General features: G+C 39.4%; 1 protein-coding gene across 3 annotated transcripts in view; it reads left to right on the top strand.

Moving 5' to 3' along the window:
• The window catches only part of CPED1 (cadherin like and PC-esterase domain containing 1), a 155040-nt gene extending 134558 nt beyond the window's left edge, over positions 1-20482 (top strand). For 2 of the 3 annotated variants that reach the window (XM_040595743.1, XM_040595744.1), the window contains exons 19-23: positions 8067-8287; positions 8546-8647; positions 8855-8942; positions 10759-10905; positions 17424-20482. In XM_040595743.1, the coding sequence (XP_040451677.1) occupies positions 8067-8287; positions 8546-8647; positions 8855-8942; positions 10759-10905; positions 17424-17651 (786 nt within the window). In that variant the 3' untranslated portion in view covers positions 17652-20482. Of the gene's footprint in view, positions 1-8066; positions 8288-8545; positions 8648-8854; positions 8943-10758; positions 10906-13246 lie in introns of all 3 variants that reach the window. The other variant, XM_040595745.1, reaches the window with a different exon arrangement.
• Positions 20483-21626: the final 1144 nt, after the last annotated feature.

Here is a 21626-nt window from a genome sequence, read left to right on the forward strand (position 1 = left end):
TTTGCAGTGGTTTTAACTTTTTGTGGCATTTTGCAATAGCATTTTTCTTCTTTCACTAAATAAATGTAGACCATGGACAACTCCCTCATGTCAGTAAAACTTAAGAGCTCAGACTTTCTTCATAGCTAAGTCAGATGAACAAAAATAGTCCTCTGCTTGGGTGATGAGGTCCTGATTCTGCCTGAGATTAACACAAACTTTATACAGTCTAAGCAATGTAGTAGGAAAAGTGGGTTTTTTTCATGTGCTCACTGAAAGAGATTTTTGCTTGTCGGTTGTATTATATGCTATTATATATGTTTAAGCAACCTGAATCTTTTATAAGGGAGTATTAAGTAACCAGCAAGATATAATTCTTACGAACAAATACATTTTTACTACACAAGAGATTTTGATAGCCATCTCTATATATTTATGTTTCCTAATTTGTGATATTTGTTTCAAACCATTATATATCTTGTCTTTAAGCTTTACAGAGATCACTAACTTCTCAAACTAACAACATCACAGTTTCCATAATAAAATAAGCAGAAAGTTTCAATGCTGGAAATATAGGAAGACTGAAAAAAAAAAACCCAACAAAAAAAAAAAAAAACAAAACAAGAGTGCAGAACAAGGGCAAAAATGATCAACCCAAATGAGGGCATTGAGATGATCTGGAATGCTGTTAGATTTGTATTGTCATTTGCTGAAGTTAGCTAACAACAGAACTCCCTTGTGTGATGACTTCTCAAAACGGGCTCAACTAACCTGTGTGCCTCTGTATTCTGGGTTTTTTTCGTATGCCACCACACTTTGAATACTCAGCTTGTGTAAATGTCCTCTCTGGAGTTCAAATTCCTTTACAAAAGAAGTCATGTATCATGATCTACATCTGAATTCTTGCTCAAAGTTTATTCTGAACTAAGGCAATAAAACCTCCATACACCTCACGTAGCTACCAATCCTTTCTCAGGAAAGCAGAGACATGTATGTCTGTATTGTATGACATCATACCTTTCATCAAAACACTAACATCCCTCTATGACTCAATTTCACTTCTGAATACCTTCATAAAATCTCAGTCATGCAAGGTTTCACCAGGAGCCACAGGTAAAGCAAGTAGCAACATTTGTATTTCACTAGGCTGAAGTCTCTGGTTTTTGTCCTGGAAAAAATATAATTTGGTTTCAGGATTCTGATCTGCTGGCTTTATTTCTTATAATTAAAAGCATTATGATAAGACATCATAAACAATATAAATGTACATGACTATGTCTTTTCGTTTAAATAGGAGGTGTTAATCTCTATGCCACTGTGAATTCCAAGTATGATTAACTGCAGCCTGTTTTCTTATGCTTCCCTATTAGCTTTATGTGAAAAAAAAAAAAAAAAAAGGCTCTTTATATGGGGAAAAAAAAAAGAGAGAAAGAAAAAAAGCCTACTTGTCTTGCTACTTTTAATGAATGTGAAGGGAAGCATGCAATGATTTAACCACTGCTGTGCCATGTCCCTGATCTGGATGTGCTTCGGCAACTGATGAAAGATGTAAAGTGAATACTCATTTTGGCTGAAATGCAGCACATCCAAGATCAACTGTATCTTTAACTGCTATTATTCTGTTTCCCTCATGTTTCATAGAACAGTAAAATGCAGTATTCAGATATGTCTCTTGCTCATTAATTTCTTTTATCCTTTTATCAATGTTTCTGAAATATGTTTATGGTCACCCAAACAGAGCACTTCTTGCCTATCTGCACCATAAATAATCCTCAAAAACGAAAACGCTTTCTGATTTGTTTTCTAACTCCAGACTGCTTTCAAGTCTTATATTAAAATTGATTTGTTTTTCAGAGCTCATCTCTAAAGTTATCATCTCCTTTCTCTGTAACAAATTCATTTTCCCTGGCTATGACTTCCAATTGATTTCACATCATCATTAACTGTTATTTTAGTTTGTGTGCATATAAAACTGTGTTTGAGCTAAGCTGTTTCTGTGTGTTGTGCTTTAACCCGGCAGGCAGCTAAATACCACACAGCCGTTTGCTCACTCCCCTGCAGTGAGACAGGGGAGAGAATGACAGAAAAAGTAAAACTCACAGGTTGAGAAAAAGACAGTTTAATAGAACAGAAAAGGAAGGGAAAATAATAATAATGATAAAAGAATACACAAAACAAGTGATGCACAGTGCAATTGCTCACCACCCACAAAGTGATGCCCAGCCAGTCCCCGAGCAGCAGGACAGCACCCTCAGCCCACTCCCCCCAGTTTTATTGCTCAGCCTGATGCCATGTGGTATGGAATGTCCCTTTGGCCCGTTTGGGTCAGCTGTCCTGGCTGTGTCTGTCCCCTCCCCCAGCTTCTTGTGCACCCCCAGCCTCCTCACTGGCAGGGAGAAGCTGGAAAGTCCTTGGCTTAGTGCAAGCACTGCTCAGCAGCACATAAACCATCAGTGTGTTACCAACATTATTCTCATCCTAAATCCAAAACACAGCACTGTACCAGCTACTAGGAAGAAAATTAACTCTATCCCAGCTGAAACCAGAACACTGTTTTGTAAAAACATAAGACCACCTGTAGTGAAACAATAACATTCAGATTGGTGGAGGTATGAGAAAGGATATACATCCACAAAAACGGTTTATGAGGCCTTATTTTGCTTTATGATGTGTTAGCAAGACTAGTCAGTCATGTGTTTGTATTTCAGACACAGTAAACAGGAAAATTCTGAAGTGTTGAGGCTAAGGTGATTTTAGCTGTGTAGATTTTCATTCAGTCCACTTTTAGTATCTGCAGTCTTTTTTCTCCTCTTTAAACTCTTAACTAAGGGTAACAAGATGCAGCAGGCTCTGTTGTTCTTAAGGAACTCTACATCTATGTCAAAACCGCATCAAAGAAATTAGCAATCATAATAAAAATATCCTATCTGTGTTGCTAACAATAATCAACAAAATCCTCTGTAATTAATGAGCTTTTGCTGTAAGATTTATACAATTCCATGAAGACATGGTGCTTTGATTTTTGTACAAGAACTTTAAAAAAAGGATGAAGAAAAAGGAGTTCTAACAGGCAATTATTTAACCAATTAGCAGCATGTAGAAAGCTGGCCTCAATAGCAGGGGAGAATATGTATTTTGTGTATCGTTAAGAAATACTACTCAGAGTTTAGTGTTATAATAAAGTACCATTGAGTCATGTGTAATTAAGGACAGGAAATATGAAAAGGCAATATTTGTTGAAGTACTTAAAATTCAGCTGTTAAAACAGGAATTTTAACTTATAATTTCTTAATAGTATTTTAGAGTTAAGTAGTGTTTTGGACTTACAGGTGTTTAAATTTCCTAAGTGTGGTTAATTTATAATGATAGGTTTGGTTAAGAAGTGAATTCCACTATGCTTACACAATCTTTTAAAGTCTTTAAGCTGTAATGGAATTTTTCACACAAAACTTTTGCAACAGAAGACACTGCAAACATCTGTCTATGTGAAAGTGTTGTTCTTTGTCTGATAAAATTATAACCTTACATATGTCTGATCCTTTAGTCGTCCTGCAGACAAATGCCCCATTGACCTGAACAGTACATGACTAAGCCTTGCACCAGACTGTAAAGAAAACGAGATATGGCGTAATCTGCACACCTGAGCCATCATTTTTGCTCATTGTTGTCATAGAGCTAAATACAGAATCGTCCCTAGAGCCCTTGGTTCAAATCTTATTAAAAACCATATGGCACACACAACTACAGTAAGTTCACGCAAGTCTACAGAAATAAATGTGGCCATAGCAACCACACATTCAATTACGTTGAATGACTATTCTAATTCATCAAAGCGCTTGGGTTAGTTGAATGACATATAAGTTTTTTTCCTGGGTTAAACACTAATTATTTTAGCCTTTGAATCTTCTAAGCATTTGCTGAAAATGAAGCTGGTTTATGAAAGGTGGACTCCAAGATTCTTTCTGACCGCCTGCATACCAAAACAAAATGTGCTTGGCCAGGTCTGCACAAGGGCAGTTTGAAAAGCAGGTGAGATTACCTACAAGGGTCCTCTTCTTCCACCTTGTTTTTTTTTAGGAAAAAGAAAAACTTGTATATTTTTCCAGGATTTAGACGTCTTACAGCACATTTGAACCAATAGTTAGAAGTGGGATGCAGACAAGTTCTTAATGAACGGATGCTCTATGTGTGCAGATTTGCTGGTGATGTGCTAGGCATCCACCAGGCTGGGATGCACTGGATTAGTAGGAATGCACAGCTCTCTTTACATCTGAGATCTCTCCTGGATTTAGGGGAGGACGTTCCCTTCAAAATCCCAGCACACACAAGTCTCCAGAGTGTGACTGCTGATACCCTACTGTAACAACTGCAAACAGACTTCAGAGCTCTGCATCAGAGCTAGAGAGCAGGGATTATAGGTTTCACATACTGCAGTTCTAGTTTTATAAACATATCTGGATTTTAACAGAATTGCCTGATTTCAGTGATACAGTCTTGGTATGGCTCATACCTACGTGAACAGACTTCTTGACTAAAAGCAAATATGGTTGCTATAATTGACTGACATCTTTGAGGATGACCTACACTTTTGATCTGGCTTTCTGTACAACCACAAGTCCACTTTGGCTCATTTCTCTGTTCCCCACTTACATCAAGTCTTGACGATTCTCTTAGCAGACCTGTTTCTGAGTGTTCAGGTTTATTTCCAGAGTGAAACAACCTGTATTCCTCAACAGTGTGATGTTGCCATCTGTCTCATTTTTGACTCATCCTTGCCCATCCACACTTTCTCCTAGGAATAAGTAGATGTTCCCAGACGGACACTGAGACACTCAATAGCATTATCTGTCTGATCTATTTCCTGACCTTCTGCTTTACCTCCTCCTAACAAGCCCACTTAAGAGTAAAATTGGAGGTGTTCTAAGACTTAGAACATACTCCTTCAGAGACGGGCTGTGTGCAGTCTCATGAGTCTTGTGATCATATTTAAGTATGTCTGAGCCCTAACAGTTACAGTTTTCAACCAGTTATACTGACAGCTCTAAAGGACTCTGCTTTGACTCCTGTCACCCTCTTCATGTTTTCAGAACAGGACAACAATAGCACTATTCTAAAGGCCCACCTGATGTTTTCATATGGTGCCCAGCATCACAGCATTTACAGACTAGAATTGCCACTTTAAGATGTGTTCGTACCTATCTTGTCTCTCCTGGTACTGGTTTTCCATGACTGCATATAGTGCCCTCCCATCTGCAGACCTGGCCATTGAGAACCCCCAGGGTAGACTTGAAAACTGATTCATGGATCCCCTGCTTGTGTGGGTGTGTAGCTGCAGAAATGTTGAAGTTCTACAATGCCTAAAGTATTTAATGGTGTAAAGGTGGTATGTGTGTATGGAATGTTTTGCTCTAATTTGGACATAGCAAAAAAATGGGAAAGGGACTGATGAGTTGATCTCCATCTATGATGCTCTGCAATGTTTGAGACTGGAAATATCTAGAATGACACTTCACACTTAAATTGCTAGAGAATGCAGTGTTGGCAAGTTAAGACATCTGTGCATCACATTCATTGGCCTTGGCCATGGTTCTTCTCTCCCTCTTTTCCATGAAAGATGTAGTTCTGCTATTTGGAGTCACTGGTAGATGAGAATAGACCAAATACAGTTAGAAGGAGAAAATATCTATCAGAATCCTAGTCACAGTAGAATGAAGAGTGAGATAAAAATGCTACATCTGCCAAATCAGTGTAATTAATAGCTGAATATGCTCCTTTGCAGTTAGAAATCCCCATGTGTAATGATGACAAAATGATATCACGTTATTAGAAGATAAATAATCTAGCATGTTCTACCAACAGCTTTATGTGTGTAAACCGGTAAAGCCTGTTTGTTACTCTGCTAATAATGCTTTGTGTTTTTACAGAAAACAATGTGTTCTTTGTAACCCACATTCCAAGCTAATAACCTTGCCTGCTAGTATCTGAGAACTGGTTTTTAAATAGATATAAATTTAGATACTACAGTAACGAATTTATGAATTGGAGATTTAAAGAGATAGGGATACAGGCAGACTGGTGAGATCGACAGATTTCGCAAGTTAAAAGAATTGTTGTTTAAAAACTCAAGTTAACTTACTTTAGAATTAGAGCATATTGTAAGCATGGAATGTCTTCCTAATTGTAAATGTTGCATGTTTGTGTCTGTCATAGAGGGAAAGAGAGAATTTCCAACCCGTCCTTCCAAGGATCCAAGCATCCTTGACTTTGTGAGTCATGTTATGCTTGGTTTAAAGAAGTTTCTTCTGACACAATGTGAAAAGAGTTGGAAATCCCCTTGCATCTGAGAGAAGTGTTTGTGCATTACAAGCATGAAAGCAGCTGTTCAAGAATTTACTCTATAAAGCAGCTTTGAGAGGTCCAGGACAGGAGGCAAAAGAGCCTCTATGTGCTCAGTGCTTGTTTTAATTTTTTTTTTACCATACATAATCTATAAAGGGTTTATCTGCAGCTCACCGTGAGTGAGGCATGGGAAGGTCAAGTCATTGTCATGCTCATTCTTGGCCCTGCCACCAGATCAGGGTATGTTCACCTGAAACTGCTTGTGTTCTGTGGGAACCATCACTGGTACACTGTTGTGCCTTATTTTTAACCAAAATAGTTTCACAGTAGGAACTGGAATTAGTTCCTAAAACTCTGACATTCCTGAAGGGAATAGATAAATAGACATGTATTAGATGAGAGGAGTCCAAGATGCTTTCACCACATAAAATTTCTAAAAGAAGCTTTGGAAACGTACTCTTCAACGTGTAATCTTGTGCAGTCTGAATTTAATTCGCATAACCAAATATTCAAGTTGGAAGTGGTAAAGCATCAAACCACATCAAATTAAAACACCGAACAACAAAAACCTGCCTTACAGGGTGCCAACTACCCTGAGCACCAGAGAAGGTAGGAGAAGCACACGGCTGAGCAGGGAACAGGGCTGTTTACTCTGTTACAACTCTAAGGGGGTTCTGGCTCTCAGTTTTACATTTGTGCTCCTCTATGTGGATTTCTGGCTGAGGTGACTGTGGTAATAAATGATTACACACACAGTATCATTGACATACCACAGTGAACCTGGGTTCTTCTCCCCTTTGGACTCTTGTCACTACTTACATATTGTCTTCAGCAGAAGAAATGCTAGTCCTAGCCAGTAAAAATAGGGCAATTACATTAAAAACCCCTACATGTTAAGGTCTGTCATCTCCCCATACAGAGATGTTTGATTTGTCAGGGGATTCAAAAGAAGTAGGAGCAAGCCCAAATTTGACTTCTTCATTTATTTCCAAGTTCAGAGCAGCACAGTGAAGACTGCTATACTAGCAGTACTTCTGTCATCTTGACAGCACTTCTAACTCCCTTCAGGCCATGATGTTTCCTGGTGGTCACATCACACATGCCAAGTCTACCCTAATCTATTCAGATTGTCTTCACCAAAAAAAAAACACCCAAAAACAAAACAAAAAACCAAACCCAAAAAACAACCAAAAAAATCCCAAACCAAACCTTTTTCCCCCCTCTGAAATTGCAGAAAGACTCTATCTCTACAATAATGCAGCAGCTGCATGCATTTATTTGTGTGTGTTTATGTGTGTATGTTACTTTGGTGTAAATTCTAATGAATCACATTTATGGAAGACAGCCATTATTCAAGATGTGCTGTGTAGGAACAAACCACATGAAAAAATGGAGAATGAAAGCAGGAAGCTGCAAGTAATCGCAAGAGGCTCTGTACTAGCAACTGGAAGTAAATATAAACTTAAGCAAAAACACAGGGCTAACTGTGCAGCTTTAGCCATCTGTAACCTGTACTTTTCATCTTTGAGGCACGTAATATAGCTTTTCGTTAATCAGATCACACAGATTTTGCTAAAGGAGGCTGTTAGTATTGAAATGTCAGGGCTGGAGAACTGGCAGCTCACAGACGCGTTTCTTGAACATTATGAGAAGGGGTTTAAAAGCTTCCAGACTAGCTGTATTCTTTTCTTAGATTTTGGATTTTGGAGTGTACAACTTCTAAGTCATATCTTTTTTTCAATCCAAAGATTCTTTTTATAGGTGACTCAACTAACAGAGGGATGATGTACTATCTAATAGAAAGAGTGAATAAGACACTTCAGGAATGGCAAAAGACTCATGATGTTAAATGTTATCATAATATCAATGAGGGGAAAACATTTATCAGTTACTCCTACTACCCCCAGTTTTGGATGAATGCAAACCAGAGACCGACTTTTGAAAAAGCACTAGAACAACTGCTGCAGAGGTACCGTACAAACTCTATTGCTGGCTTGTTTGTATGCTCATTCTATTCGCAAATGTGTTTAACATATTTTACAACTAAAGTCAGTAAACAAACATAACGTGTGCAGACCATATTTTGTGACTGAAAAAAAGTAGAAAATTACATCAGGCCTCTGATCAGAATGCCAGATACAGTTCACTGAAATGCAATGCAATGTAGTTGAAATGTTTGCCATCTGTTTTAAAGCAACATGTGTTGGTTTTCTTTTCTGGGTTTCAGATCACGTCCCCTGGAGAACACAGACCAGACTGTATTAATTGTAGGTGGCGTTCAGTGGCTTAATTCCAATCACCTGCAAATTATCCAAAAGGTGTTGAACAGGTAGTGTTATGTACTTGGTGTTATTACAAGTCTTGATATGATATATTATGAGAAACATCAAAAAAATTTAAATACAAACATTTCATTTGTTTTCTCATGGGTGTGCACTGAAGTGGCTTTGAAAAAATAAAAATGCAGTGTCTTTTGATGTGTCTGTTCAGTAAAATCCTCTTTTTTTTTTTTTTTTTTTTTTTTTTTAACAAACAGGGAAAATCTGTCAAAAATCCTGGTAATTATTAAATCCATAGGGATGGGCTTTCACCTCCCAGTGGATGGAATACATTCTCTATCACAGGTAAGCTTCAGTACATTTAGAGTGCATCTTCATGGAAGACTTGTCATTTCAGCAACAATTTTGCTGTCTGGTCAAAATATGTTACCTCTGCTGAGCAAGCTTTGAGTGGATCAAAGAAAGATTAATGTTTGTATTTGCTCATACTGCTTACTAATATGGATTCAAACCAATTTGCCTTATTTAATGGATTCCACTGCAATCAGAATGCCATTTGAGATGCTGTGCTCAGTCAGCTGTCCCAAGAACCAGAAGAAACTCCCATATTAGTCCTGCTGCCAAAGTTGAGAAATCGAGCGGGGGATAGGCAGATTGCTCCTCACACCATGTCAAGCGAAGTCCCTCCCCAGGCTCCCTCCATGGTTACTTACTGCTGGATCGGGTTCACTCACCTGGCTGCATCACATGGCTCACCATACATCTATCTTAACCAGCCTATGGAGCCAGAACATTACAGAGCAGCTGGAATGTGCCGGTGAATCTAGACTGGTTTTGGTATGTTAATTGGATGTTACAGTCAGTTTAAATAGTATCCAAGACTCTCAGAGCAACAGATGGGCTCATTTCTATGTGCTGTCTAACTAATTCGATTCCATATTTTTATTTACAATTGGATGGTGGTTCCTTATTGAACATGTTAAAAAATGCACCGATGAGACCAGGCTGGGAAGCACCAGAGGGCAGAACAGAGTAGATGATGCCTACCAGCACTGCACGTAATGCTCCAGCTACTCACAGGTGTTGAAAGGAGAAAATTATGAGCTTTCATAGTTTACATCCAGCACTTCTATCACACTGGGGACCAGCGTTCATGTCTTTTTGCAACCATAACACACTGCTGTATTCAGTGTGCGACTTACTGCTACTCTCACCATTTTTTTTCTGCGGAGACTGCCCTGTCAGATTTTGCCCATTCCTTCTGTCTACGTTAGCACTATATCTGCCTCGTCTCTACCGAATGTCTTCTTATTTCCTTTACCTGGATGATCAAATTAGGCTACAGTAGGGAAACCATTGGCATCCACATGAAGAAACATTGTTATAGCTCCTGCCATATCTTTTAGTAGAACTCAGTCCTAGGAAGAAGCAGAACTTTGATCAAAGGTAGATGAGGCTTCCCAGGACTACCTTTTTCAGTTTCTCATCCAGTAAATGTATAAAACTCTGGAAATCAACTACAGTGCATAACCAACATTCTTTTCCCTTTCAATATTGGAATTGTATGCCAAATTGCCCATGTGGTTTGGGTGCTCTGGACTTCTGGATTACCCCAGCTACTCTCAAAGCCTTTCTATCTGCAGAGTTAAACACACCACTTTGCCAAATTTATGGCTAACGTTTTTTCTATTCCTGGCCTTTCTGCAGCATCTTGAGAAATAATAACCTGTTCTTCAGCATAACCATTTCTAAGATGTCCGTGGCCCTATACTCCTTTTGAAGCTGAAAATTTCTTTACAGGAACAATTTCACCATTTGTTACAGACAACTTTATAATAGGGGGTTTTTTTATGAATTACACCACATATTAGCTAAGTACATATTAAAAAGTTACCCAATAATTATACTTTAAATAATATTGGAATTTTCCTATGAAGGAAGCTGCACAACTATGGAACAGTAATTATAACTTCTGCAAAAATCTATAACAGTCTTGGTGTAACAGCTATTTTCAAGAGTGAATTTATAGTAATTAATGCCTGGAGTATAACCTAACTGCTTTATTCAAAATGCAGTTTTGCTATGCATTTCCATGGCAGAATACAATAACCTTTAAACACTCTTTCTGACAAGGCGTTGTGATATTTTGTCTGAAATGCAGGCAGAAGTGCAAAACTTGTGGAATGAAAACTTGATTATTCTGGATACAGCAAAAAATTTTGGCTATGAAGTTGTTGACACCTTTGTCATCACCATGGGACGTTACAAAGAATTCCTGCAAGGAAAATGTGGCTGCCATTTCCACGAGGTAATAATTTAAACTTATATCATTCCCAGGTATTTAAGAGAGATTTTAATTGTCAGGTGCTTAGAAACAAAAAGGTATGCAATAAGGTTTGTATCCGTGACTCAAAGTTAGGTCTGAATAAAACCTGCAGAGATAGCAGTTTGTATGGTGGCACTTGTCCCTCAGTGCTCAGAGTGCAGTGCCATTGAGGATGGGCTGAACTGCTGTCGTGGTGATTCCTCGAAATAAAAACAAGCGTGCCCACCTGCAAAGGTAACCTGTATAAAAGGATGTTGCAAAGTTTCCAGGTTCTTACATTATTTGCTATGCATTATATATCCTTAGTGCTTCTGCATGGCGTCAGCTTACCTTTCTGCCATACCCCAGCCTCGCAGGTTTTTGTCTGAACCCTTCCTAACTGAGCAGCTCAGCAGACCCGTCAAACCACAGGTACACTTAACATGGAGCTTAAATTTGGAAGAGCACTCTTCCTGCTGTGTATCTGTTTTCATATGTCTGAGAAGAGTTAACTGGGATAGTTACAGTGACTGACCATACAGACAGAAGAGTAAGTCACTTGTTCTCCCGCACACCCATAGTTCTGCTTTCTTTTTTGTTTGAAATGTACAGAAAATCTGTCTTCTGTTTTATAACTACTACGCTAGTGAAACAGGGAAATGGTAAAATATATAAGTAAGACAATTGAGAACATATTCTTCTGTTCATTTGAAGTTCTGGCAAAGACTCTTCACAGTCTATTACGAATGACAGGAGTCCATGGATTAAATAAAAAATGAATAAGGAAACACATTATTATATCTAGGCACAAAATCAGACCAGAGGCTGCCAAACCAGTGAAAGTAAAGAATTTGGAAAACAAGATATTTAAAGTTTCTCTGGTTTCCTTTAAGATGTATTTTGAGTATGTGGCATGTCTTTATATAATGAGTGCTCTTTTCCATCAGCAAAGGAGGGATCTGTTTTAGTTTTGGAATTCATGTACCTTATGGTACAAGAATATTATGGCTGAACATGAGCCAGCAGGGTGCCCAGGTGGCCAAGGCGGCCAACAGCATCCGGGCTTGTGTCAGAGACAGTGTGGCCAGCAGGACCAGGGTAGCGATCATCCCCCTGTACTGGGCACTGGTGATGCCGCACCTCAAACCCTGTGTTCAGCTCTGGGCCCCTCACTGCAAGAGGGACACAGAGGGGCTGCAGCGTGTCCAGAGACGGGCAACGGGGCTGGGGAAGGGGCTGGAGCACAAGTCTTGTGAGGAGCAGCTGAGGGAACTGGGGGTGTTTAGCCTGGAGTGGAGGAGACTCAGGGGGACCTTATCACTCCCTACAGCTGCCTGACAGGAGGTTGCAGGCAGGTGGGGGTCGGTCTCTTCTCCCAGGTAACAAGCAACAGGGCAAGAAGAAATGGCCTCAAGTTCTGCCAGGGCAGGTTTAGATTTGATATTGGGAAATACTTCTTCACCAAAAGGGTTGTCAAGCACTGAAACAGGCTGCCCAGGGAAGTGGTTGAGTCACCTTTCCTGAGGTATGTAAAAGGTGTGTAGATGTGGTATTTAGAGACACGGTTTAGTCTGGAATTGGCAGTGCTGTGTTAATAGTTGGACTTGATGATCTTAAAGGCCTTTTCAAACCTAAATCATTTTATGATTCTATGTTTCTGTATAACAAATGAAGAAGTGCAACTCTGGTTTAGGACACGTGACCCTGAATTAAAACTGAAAGTGTAATTTTTGAGTAGCCAAGTAGGCAGGTATGTTCTGCCATAAGGCTGTTGACAGTAATTTTGCATATGATAATAGAAGAACTGTCACCAAGGCCACCAGAATATTCCTGTAGCTTCCAACCAAGTCCTTCCTCATACCCATGACACCAACTTGTTAGTACAAAAGACCGGTTTCCAGGTTCCTTTTATGAGTGGTCAGTCTGCTGACAATCCAAATGCATCATTCATTGCCCTAAAGAAAAAACACGTTTATCATATTACTCCCTTTGGATACCAGAAAAAGATTTGAGGAATAAAGAAGGCTCATATCTTTCCAGGTGCTTAGATCCTGATTCCCAAGAAAAAATATTTCTTCATTGAAAACTGCAATCAGGCATGCAGACATCATCAGTAACCCCATGCCTCAGTTTGTTGCTGGATATAAGGACAGAGAAACCTTCTGGTATCTCTATAGATTAGTCATGTTTAGCACAGTAAGACGTTGCCTGTGATGCTACAAGGATCTTCATTCTTATGGACTGAATCTGGGTTGTCTGTCTAACAAAAGACTAGGAAACTACCACAATTTATTCCATGAAAATCTGTTTAGGACCATAAAACTTGAACTGTCATATCTTTCAGGAATATTGCATTTCCCCTGAGTGATCAAAAGAGAGATGACAGGTGCAAATTCTTTCATAGAATGAAATACAGAATAAGAGGAAATTATTACTGAAAGGTTAAAACTGGAAGGCAAAAAGATGCAGTGAAAGATGTCGGCGTGAAACCAAGAGGTAATGAATTTATGCCGTTTACAGTCAGGTGGGGGCTTTAAGCCAGTAAGAGGCTACTAGTTGGAAGAAAACTCTGGAGTTTGGTTACTGACCAGAGCAATGACACAAGTAATTTGATGTGTCATTTAGAACTGACACAGAACTCCATTAAGTTAATTGTATCGAGACTATAACAGAACTTTTTTTTTTATTATTATTAGAGCTTTCAAATGTGCATAAATATTTTAAAAGACCATCACCCACACAAGTGAGATGCTAGCATTTTTCCAGCATGAGTTTAGGAATTTGTTTTCAGTCAAAACAAATTACTTGAAATAAGAGAGACTACCAAATGTTTTCTGAATCTCTCCAGAAAAGGATAAACCCCCTTTGCTCATTTTGACAAGTCACGCCTATTTTTCTGTAAATCTCACTCTTGGCCAAGCCTGTTCCCAGGACCTGGACATGTGCAGGGTTAGCACAGAAGCTCCGCAGAGTTTCGCAGGTACAAAGGTGGGCTGTGATACCAGGAATGAAATGGAAGCACTAACTTTTGCTGTGAAGAAATGTCAGGATAGCTATGATATATTTTCCTTAAAGATCCAAAAAAAGCAAGGATCTAAAAATAATGTTTCCTTCATCAGACACCCACAGTATACACTGGGAAACAAAATATAGTGTGGCTAATTAAACCTAGGAGTAGTTTAAACTAAACAAACTGAAATTCAGTGGTGATGATAGTAAAATTCAAGCACAGGCTCCTGAGTGTCCTTGCGGTGTCTGCTGGCCAAGGACTAGCATAGCAAGCCTAACTAGTTTCTTGTAGCCCGTGGTTTATATTTAATTCTCTCAGCCACAGCAGTCACCTTTACTTAAAGCGGAATAAAAACAATTAATAACTATAAGGCTTTGATTTTTCTTTTAAATACCACAGACAGAGATACAATATTGGAGACAGTCTACCAGACGACAAATGGGCTCCCAAAAGAGAGTGGGGAGACAATCAGCTGCCACTGGTTGGGACTCTGCTCCAGCATAAGGCTCACTGGGACTGAGCACTGGTTTGGGAGCATTGTTAGACCCATCTGACCTCATGTGCTATATGTCAACCTCACAGCTGGTTTCCACCTCAGGATCCTGAGCAGGTCACATGTTTTCAGCCCACTACCATGGTGTCTGTCCTGCTTTGGGACCAAACACAGCAGGCATGGTTAGTGGACCAATCTTTTCACCTGCTCTGAGCACGGTACATGGGAGAGGCACAAACACAGCTCAGTCCAAAGGGAGCCGTAAAATAGGGATTAAGTCACAGAGCAGGTATTTATGTAATGGATAAATAATCCCATGGAGCAAACGCCTCCCTCCATTTTACCCAGGTGGCTATACTGACCCTTTTTTATCTAGAACCCAGACGCTGGTGTCTTCGTGGGTCATTGCTGATATTCACCATTTCCACAGAGCTTTTGAGTGAAATGGAGAGCTTCAAAGTGAAATGTTTCAGGTGCTTTGTATAAAACCGGGTGAAAAACAGAAGGGTGTGACTAGTCATCAGCATTTTTCATCCGCGTCTCCATCATTTTGTATGAGCTCATGTGCAGATTTGGCCTTCCTTCTCTGCTGGAGGAATCTCAACAGAGAGTATGTATTTCTGGGGAGGATCAGGGGAGAGTTTGGCTCACAGAGCTGTTGTTAATGAGATTTGAGAGGTCATTTTGTCTGAAAAGAGGCATAAATGTGCCCAGCAGAATCCACCAGCCACCAAAAAAACAGACTTCATCCTTGAGGAAAGCAAAAAGAAAGTCCTTGAATGCTTTTGATACCTCGTTAGTTTTAACAGTTTTGTCATCAGTTTATTTCTGCATCCGGGCAAACGGCGTTACATCAGGTGCTGAAGCAGTTTGCACTAGGAAAATGGCATCTTGCCTCCTAGGACGGAGCCAAGAACACTGTGTAAAACCCCAGTGCTTTTCATGTTTTATGAAGCCAGATGAGACAGATTAAATCTACTGCTTTACACTTTCACTTTCTTTCTCTTAAAAAATGACATGCCTAAACTCCCCAAAGACGGCACCCCTCTGTAAATGCCACCTGAGCTAAAGCACAGCAGGCTGTCTGTTCTGTGCTGTCAGAAAACAAGAACTGAAATGCACTCAGCAGTTGTCATTTAGTTCTCACTAGCTGGCCAAACACAAAGTTATCTATCTCCCCTGATTGTCCTGAAAATTTTATTGAGTTCCCACCAATTCACTTCAGAGGGCCTCGAGTCATCCTGAGAGCACAGAAATCTGCAGCACTGCAGACCCTGCAATCTTCCCTCAGATTGCCAAGGAATCTGGACTCACAAAGCAATTATATCAATTTGGGACAAAAATTTTTACATAACTCTGGCACTTTCTGCCCAAACATACTTCTAGTTCTATGTACATATGCAAACCTCATTTTTTACTTACCTCATTCTTCACAAATGCTTATGGAGAAGTGGACTGGCCAGCAGTTATAAAGATCTTTATGGAACCTATTTTTTTTATAGCAATGAAATCATGGTCACAATGTAAAAACTAGCAACCCTGGAATTTTGGTATCTTAATCAGTGGCTGGCTGCTGGGTGAACATTAGATTGCATTCCTGGGAGATTATGCCTAACAGGAATGCAGTTTGGGTGATTGGTTCAAGGTGGCATCGTTTTGAAATAGTTGTAAGATCTAAGGCACTAATTTAGAAAAATGAATCTGCAGTAATTGCATAAAAACAAATAACAGCTCTTGGCTTAGCTGTATCAAATTGATCACAGGATATATTAATTTTCTACATGGATAATTCCTAGTCTTTTTTTAGTTCAGACAGCTCCCTTATAGCCTCTCTGCCCAGTCTTTCAAGTGTTTGAACATGTTATTTTTTCACTCACATTTAATTTTCTGATTAGTTTCATTTATTATGAGCTTCACTATATATAAGCATTGTTTCTGATTTTCAGCAACAATAAAAGTACATTATATTTTTAAAAAGCTAATATGCTTCCTCCTAAATATATGCATTAATAAATGAACTCATCTTTTTCAAGTGTCTGCTGTGGTTGATATAGCAGGAAAATTAGTGGGCATCAGAGCTATCAAGTCAGCATATATTTACTCTTTGAAAAATAAATTAACCACTTGGACTCTTTTCTGCTTTCTTTGAATTTGCCAATGCCTGGGTCAGGGCCCTCTGTCCTGTATCTGTGCCAGGTTCTGAAGTTTTGTCTCTCTTGAAGTTGCTTCATTTTTCCTCAGTGACTGTGTGTTCACTGAGATGAGACCTTCAGCATCTCACAGACCACCGCCCCCCTCCAGTTATTAGGCTTCCATTAGTCCCACGGCATTTGTTTATTCCATACAAATTGAACATGATAATTCCAGAACCTTATACATACTTGGGGGCCAAGGAGGAGCATTCTTCTGCACTAAGTTACTGAACTACACTGTGATTACGTCAGAGTGGTGCCCCAGGGAGGGGGATGTGAAATCGCACCATAACTCCCTTCTTGGAGCCGCGTGACAGAGGGGTGCTTTCATCTCCATATGGAGTTGGGCCACGTTTGCATCGAGACCTGAGAGTGAGACATTCTTACAGCTGAGACACAGCGTATGTTCATCAAGTGCTTGGGATCAGAGCAGGATTTAAACCTTCCTGCAAGTCAGGGCTGTCCTGAGTTTATTTTTCTCCATGGTAAATACACAGAAGAGCTGTTAAGTATGAATTCTGTTGTTCAGAAAAACTGTCCTTAATGAAGAGAACAGAGTCTAATATACAAAAGCCCTACAGAATCAGCTGAATATAATGGGCCTATACATTTAGATTTCAAGGCTTAAGTGAATAAGATCTTGCACTTTGATTAGTATGTAACATAACAAGTTGGCTCACTGAAGTACTGTTTGTGAGCAACTTGCTATTCAAGGTAAGAGTATCAGGACCTGCTCGGTGGAAAACTCTCAGCATTTCTCTACACACAGCTGTGTGTCTTTCTAGGTGGAGGCAGAAAGCGCTCACACATGTCACTTCTTTTGCAGGTGGTGAAATCCAATCCCTCTGAAAAAAGTCCACACATAACAATGACGTTATCAAGGCACTACACGCTGGAGAAATATTTCCGTAGTCAAAGCAAGCCATCACAACTGCAGGACTATGCAGCAAATTCTCAGTCCCCGTATCATGTCCGAGGTCCAATAAATCAAGTTTATTCTGAAATCCTTCTCAGCAGGCTCTGTGCAAGTAAGAGGGAGCTTGTCAGCACATAGCCTCTCTTGGATATAGTGCCTATAGGATATAGGATATAGGACTAGAGGTGTGCCACTACCTGAGTGGCAGTTGAAGGACCACGGTGGATTTATGACGTTTCCTTGATTGGCTGCACACACACCAACAGAATTTGGGACTTGTGGCAGTTTTCCTAAAACTTTGTGAAATCAAGATATGCCCTGGCAACTCTGTGGTGTCAAAGTGGAAGATGGAAGGTTGCAAAGCAGAGAAGAGGGGAAGTTACTTGAACTGTTGCCAAAGGCTAGAACAGCTGTAGCTCAAGCAACTGTGTATTAATGATAGTAAAGAGAGATATATACACTAGAAAGCTTTGGAATGGACTGTTTTAGCTCTTCAGCATTATCTAATTTTCTATTTATAGAGACACTGTAATATTTGAATGTATTTAGAAACTGGCTACATTCCATCTTAAAGAGTTTTATTTTATGTCGATGGGTTCCCCTTCAATATCAAACTTTTTCTGTTTAGACACTTGGTCTATACAATTTGAAAATGTCTATTAGCATTTTGCTGATGATGCCAAGTTTTAAACTCTAGTGTTTTTAGTGAAAACACACCCCTTCTTTGTATCTTAGATGAAACAGATGTCTATTCTATTTTTTGTATGTTCTAAAGCTAATGTAGAGATAGATTGCTTAGAATTGAGACTGATTATAACTGTCTTGATGTAACATGTAAATATCGTGAATGTGTTAACATAACCTTATTTATGGCCCCAGTTTAGCAGAGTGGCCATATGCAGGAAGACTGCTTAGGTATGTGCTTCATTGTCTGCCTTGGCCTGTAAGCCAAGCAAGTATTGTCCCTGCATGGAAGTGCCATTTATTTTATGATTTTTTGTAAAATATTTGCCAATGTGTGAAGCCAGTGACACAAACAAAAGAAAAATCCCCTTTGCAAGCACACATCATAACATTGGGATCTGGTTTTTAATGTCATGAGCAGTGTGTGGTGTGATGGCAGCAGAATATACTGCCTGCGTCTCATGCTTAGCAGGGACAAGACCTTCTCTGAATGCCAGTTTCATGCTGTAGCCCAGCTACATCACTGATGTTTGCAGACGTACTCCAGGTGAAACTCCAGGGAGAGGCTTTACCACCACAGCAGGGAACTGTCGCTGATCCCCGGGCACAGCTGTGACAGCACACTCATTCACAGTTGTGGTACCCTGATGGGAAACCAAGCATGGTCCAGGCTTAGCAGCTGGGTGATGGGTAAGACTGTTCTCCCTACAGATTATCTAGTTAGGAATTTTTATTAATCCAGTCACCGAGCAGGCAATCCAGGCACCACTCTCTCCCACCATGCACCAGAAAAGGGAGTCAGAACCAGGTAAGTACCAGCCTAAAGAAGGATCCCACAAGCTCTGTGGCATGCTTCCCCCTTCACAATTTTACATATAATCCTCCACCAGCTTCTACTGCCTTTGGGAAAGGAAGCCACAAGCAACGTCTGGGAATAAACAAATTATAGCACAGAACTAATCAGCATCCTATTTGCCTTAGTAGTACACAGAGTGGCTGCCCTAATAGAATTAGGGCTAGAAATTCATGACATCACTTTTAGGTTTTGCCAGAGATCCTTAACCTCAACACAATAGTCTTTATTCCTAGCTAAAGTTTTGTCAATTCTTGCTCCTTCAGATGACGTATGTAGAGATATGATGGGAAATTGTCATGCAGTATGATGTTTGGCTTCTCTAGATGATAGAAGGATCCTCAAAAAGAGGATCTGGCATATCCAGTTTAGGAGACCTTCCACTATATTGGAAAAACTCCTAATTTAGACAATGATATTACATTTAGTGAGACATTGTTATTATCTCTGTTTCTGTATAATATGCTGCTGCTGTGCTTATGGTAAATGTCCCTGAATGTCCATGTAGGGTTTTCCCTGGTGTGGAACTTTACATGAAAGATGGGTCAGGAGCTGTGCATAAATACTGAAAATGTCAGCATCTGGGTTTGAGCTATATGATTATCTAAGGAATATAATTGTATGCAAATAATATAATATATAAAATTGGGTCTGGAACTCCAGGGCTGCACAACCTTAAAGCTGAAGGATTTAATATCATGTCATTAATATTAGTAGATGCATAACGGAGCCAGATGTCTTTGGTATTAAGATGATCAATGATGGGTGTATTGCAATTCTGCTTCTGTTAAGGCATATATTATTTTTTTTGTAACTCATTTAAATCCACATACTCCTACTCTTACTGTTCTGTACACAAAAGTTTCTAAGGTATGAACTGGGTTATTATGTTTGGGGTTTTTTTTAATCAAAGCCTATTGCTGAAGCATCAGCTATCATGATGAAAAGGAAAGAGATGACTTTGTTATATTGTAGCTGATATCAATGAATGTGCAATTCATCACTTCTGATTTCACCACAAAATGGTTTACATGTGCTGTACACCCAGATGTCTTAATGTTTTCCAAATCTTAATAATTTTCAAATGCATCAAATAGAAATTCTCCTGTGTGTTTTTTAGTTTTCACATGTCTATGTACATATATCTGTCTGTACAGTCACTGGGAGAATTTCCAAATTGATCTTTATTTAAATGAGTTCTTTGAATAAGTTTCTTCAAACACTATATATGATCCATGTAATCTTTGGAATAAACAAAGGGAATGCAGACTAAAACAGGTACCAAAGTACATTCTGCATTATTTAACTTTAAAATACACCTAGCATCTCTAGGTATGTGAAAGGAGAGAGCTGAGATTTACATGGAACCATCACTTGCTTATACACATTAAAATTTATGGATTAAGACAATAAAAGAATTACCATGACTGAATTCCAGCGAGGGCACATTTTTTGCTGTCAATGGTTTAATCTAGAATTATCACATCTGCTGTGACATTTTGCCTGAATAAGCATTAAAGTGTTTCTACTATATTAAGACTGATTCTTAACGTAAGATTCCACCACCACCACCTTAGTCCCATTACTTACCATTAAAATAGCAGAAGACCTAATTGTCAGGGTGAGTTCTCCCTCCTAATACAGACACAAATGGCCCTGGAACTGGTGGTAGGATTGAAATAAGCCGGCTGGGGAATAAGTACACTGACAAGTGGTGTTTCCTGCTCAACGCTCAGTGTCTGCCCAGCAGCACACGGAGTTTAGAGTGGAACCAGGCTATATTTTAAGCCACAGGTGGAGAGACTGGAACTATGCTGAAAAAAAGGTAAATACTCTGACATACAAAGTAGAAATCTCATCAATTGTTGCATCCCTTTAAACTGTACCTGAAGCAGCAGTATGATGTACCAGTGTCCAATGAGTTATAACTCCTTGTCTCTCATACAACTCCATAAATGTCGAACGGTGATTTGGATTTGAGCCCTGCAGGGTAGATGGCCACCATGATCAAGTCCATCTCAATAAGTATCTTTGGAGTAACTGGCTGTAATAAAAAAGATTTCCCTATTTGTAGAGAAATGCCTTGACAGGTCAGCTCTATCGTCAAGGATGCTATATTTCAATTATAGCAAGGAGCTGAAGGAATAGACTATGAATACTATTTTTTAGACTTAGCATTCATTTGAAAACATTAATCTTTAGAATAATGTCTTTCACACTGTTAAATATAAGGCCTTTATTTTTCTCTTATGTGACATATTAAAGGGACATCGAAGTAAATTTATTTGCTTAGTGGGTGGGGTAGTGGGGAATCCAATTACCTCAAGGTTGAAATAACCACTAATAGTTATGCTTCTGTTGCTATGCTGAGCCAAAGAGAATGCTTTGAAGATGCAGATATGTGTGATATTGACTGCAGTCCAGGGATCTTTCAGAGTAATTTTTTAGAGTCAAGCAATTTTTTTAGAGGTGCAGTGAGCTATTTGGCGCAGAGTCAAACTGCTAAACAAGCCTCTGTAGTCTCACATGAAAAATACAGTCTTACCTTTTTGTTCGTCTGCTAGCCTTGCATCTGG

Source organism: Falco naumanni, chromosome 5, assembly GCF_017639655.2.
Source record: "Falco naumanni isolate bFalNau1 chromosome 5, bFalNau1.pat, whole genome shotgun sequence".
Classification (NCBI taxonomy): Eukaryota; Metazoa; Chordata; class Aves; order Falconiformes; family Falconidae; genus Falco; species Falco naumanni.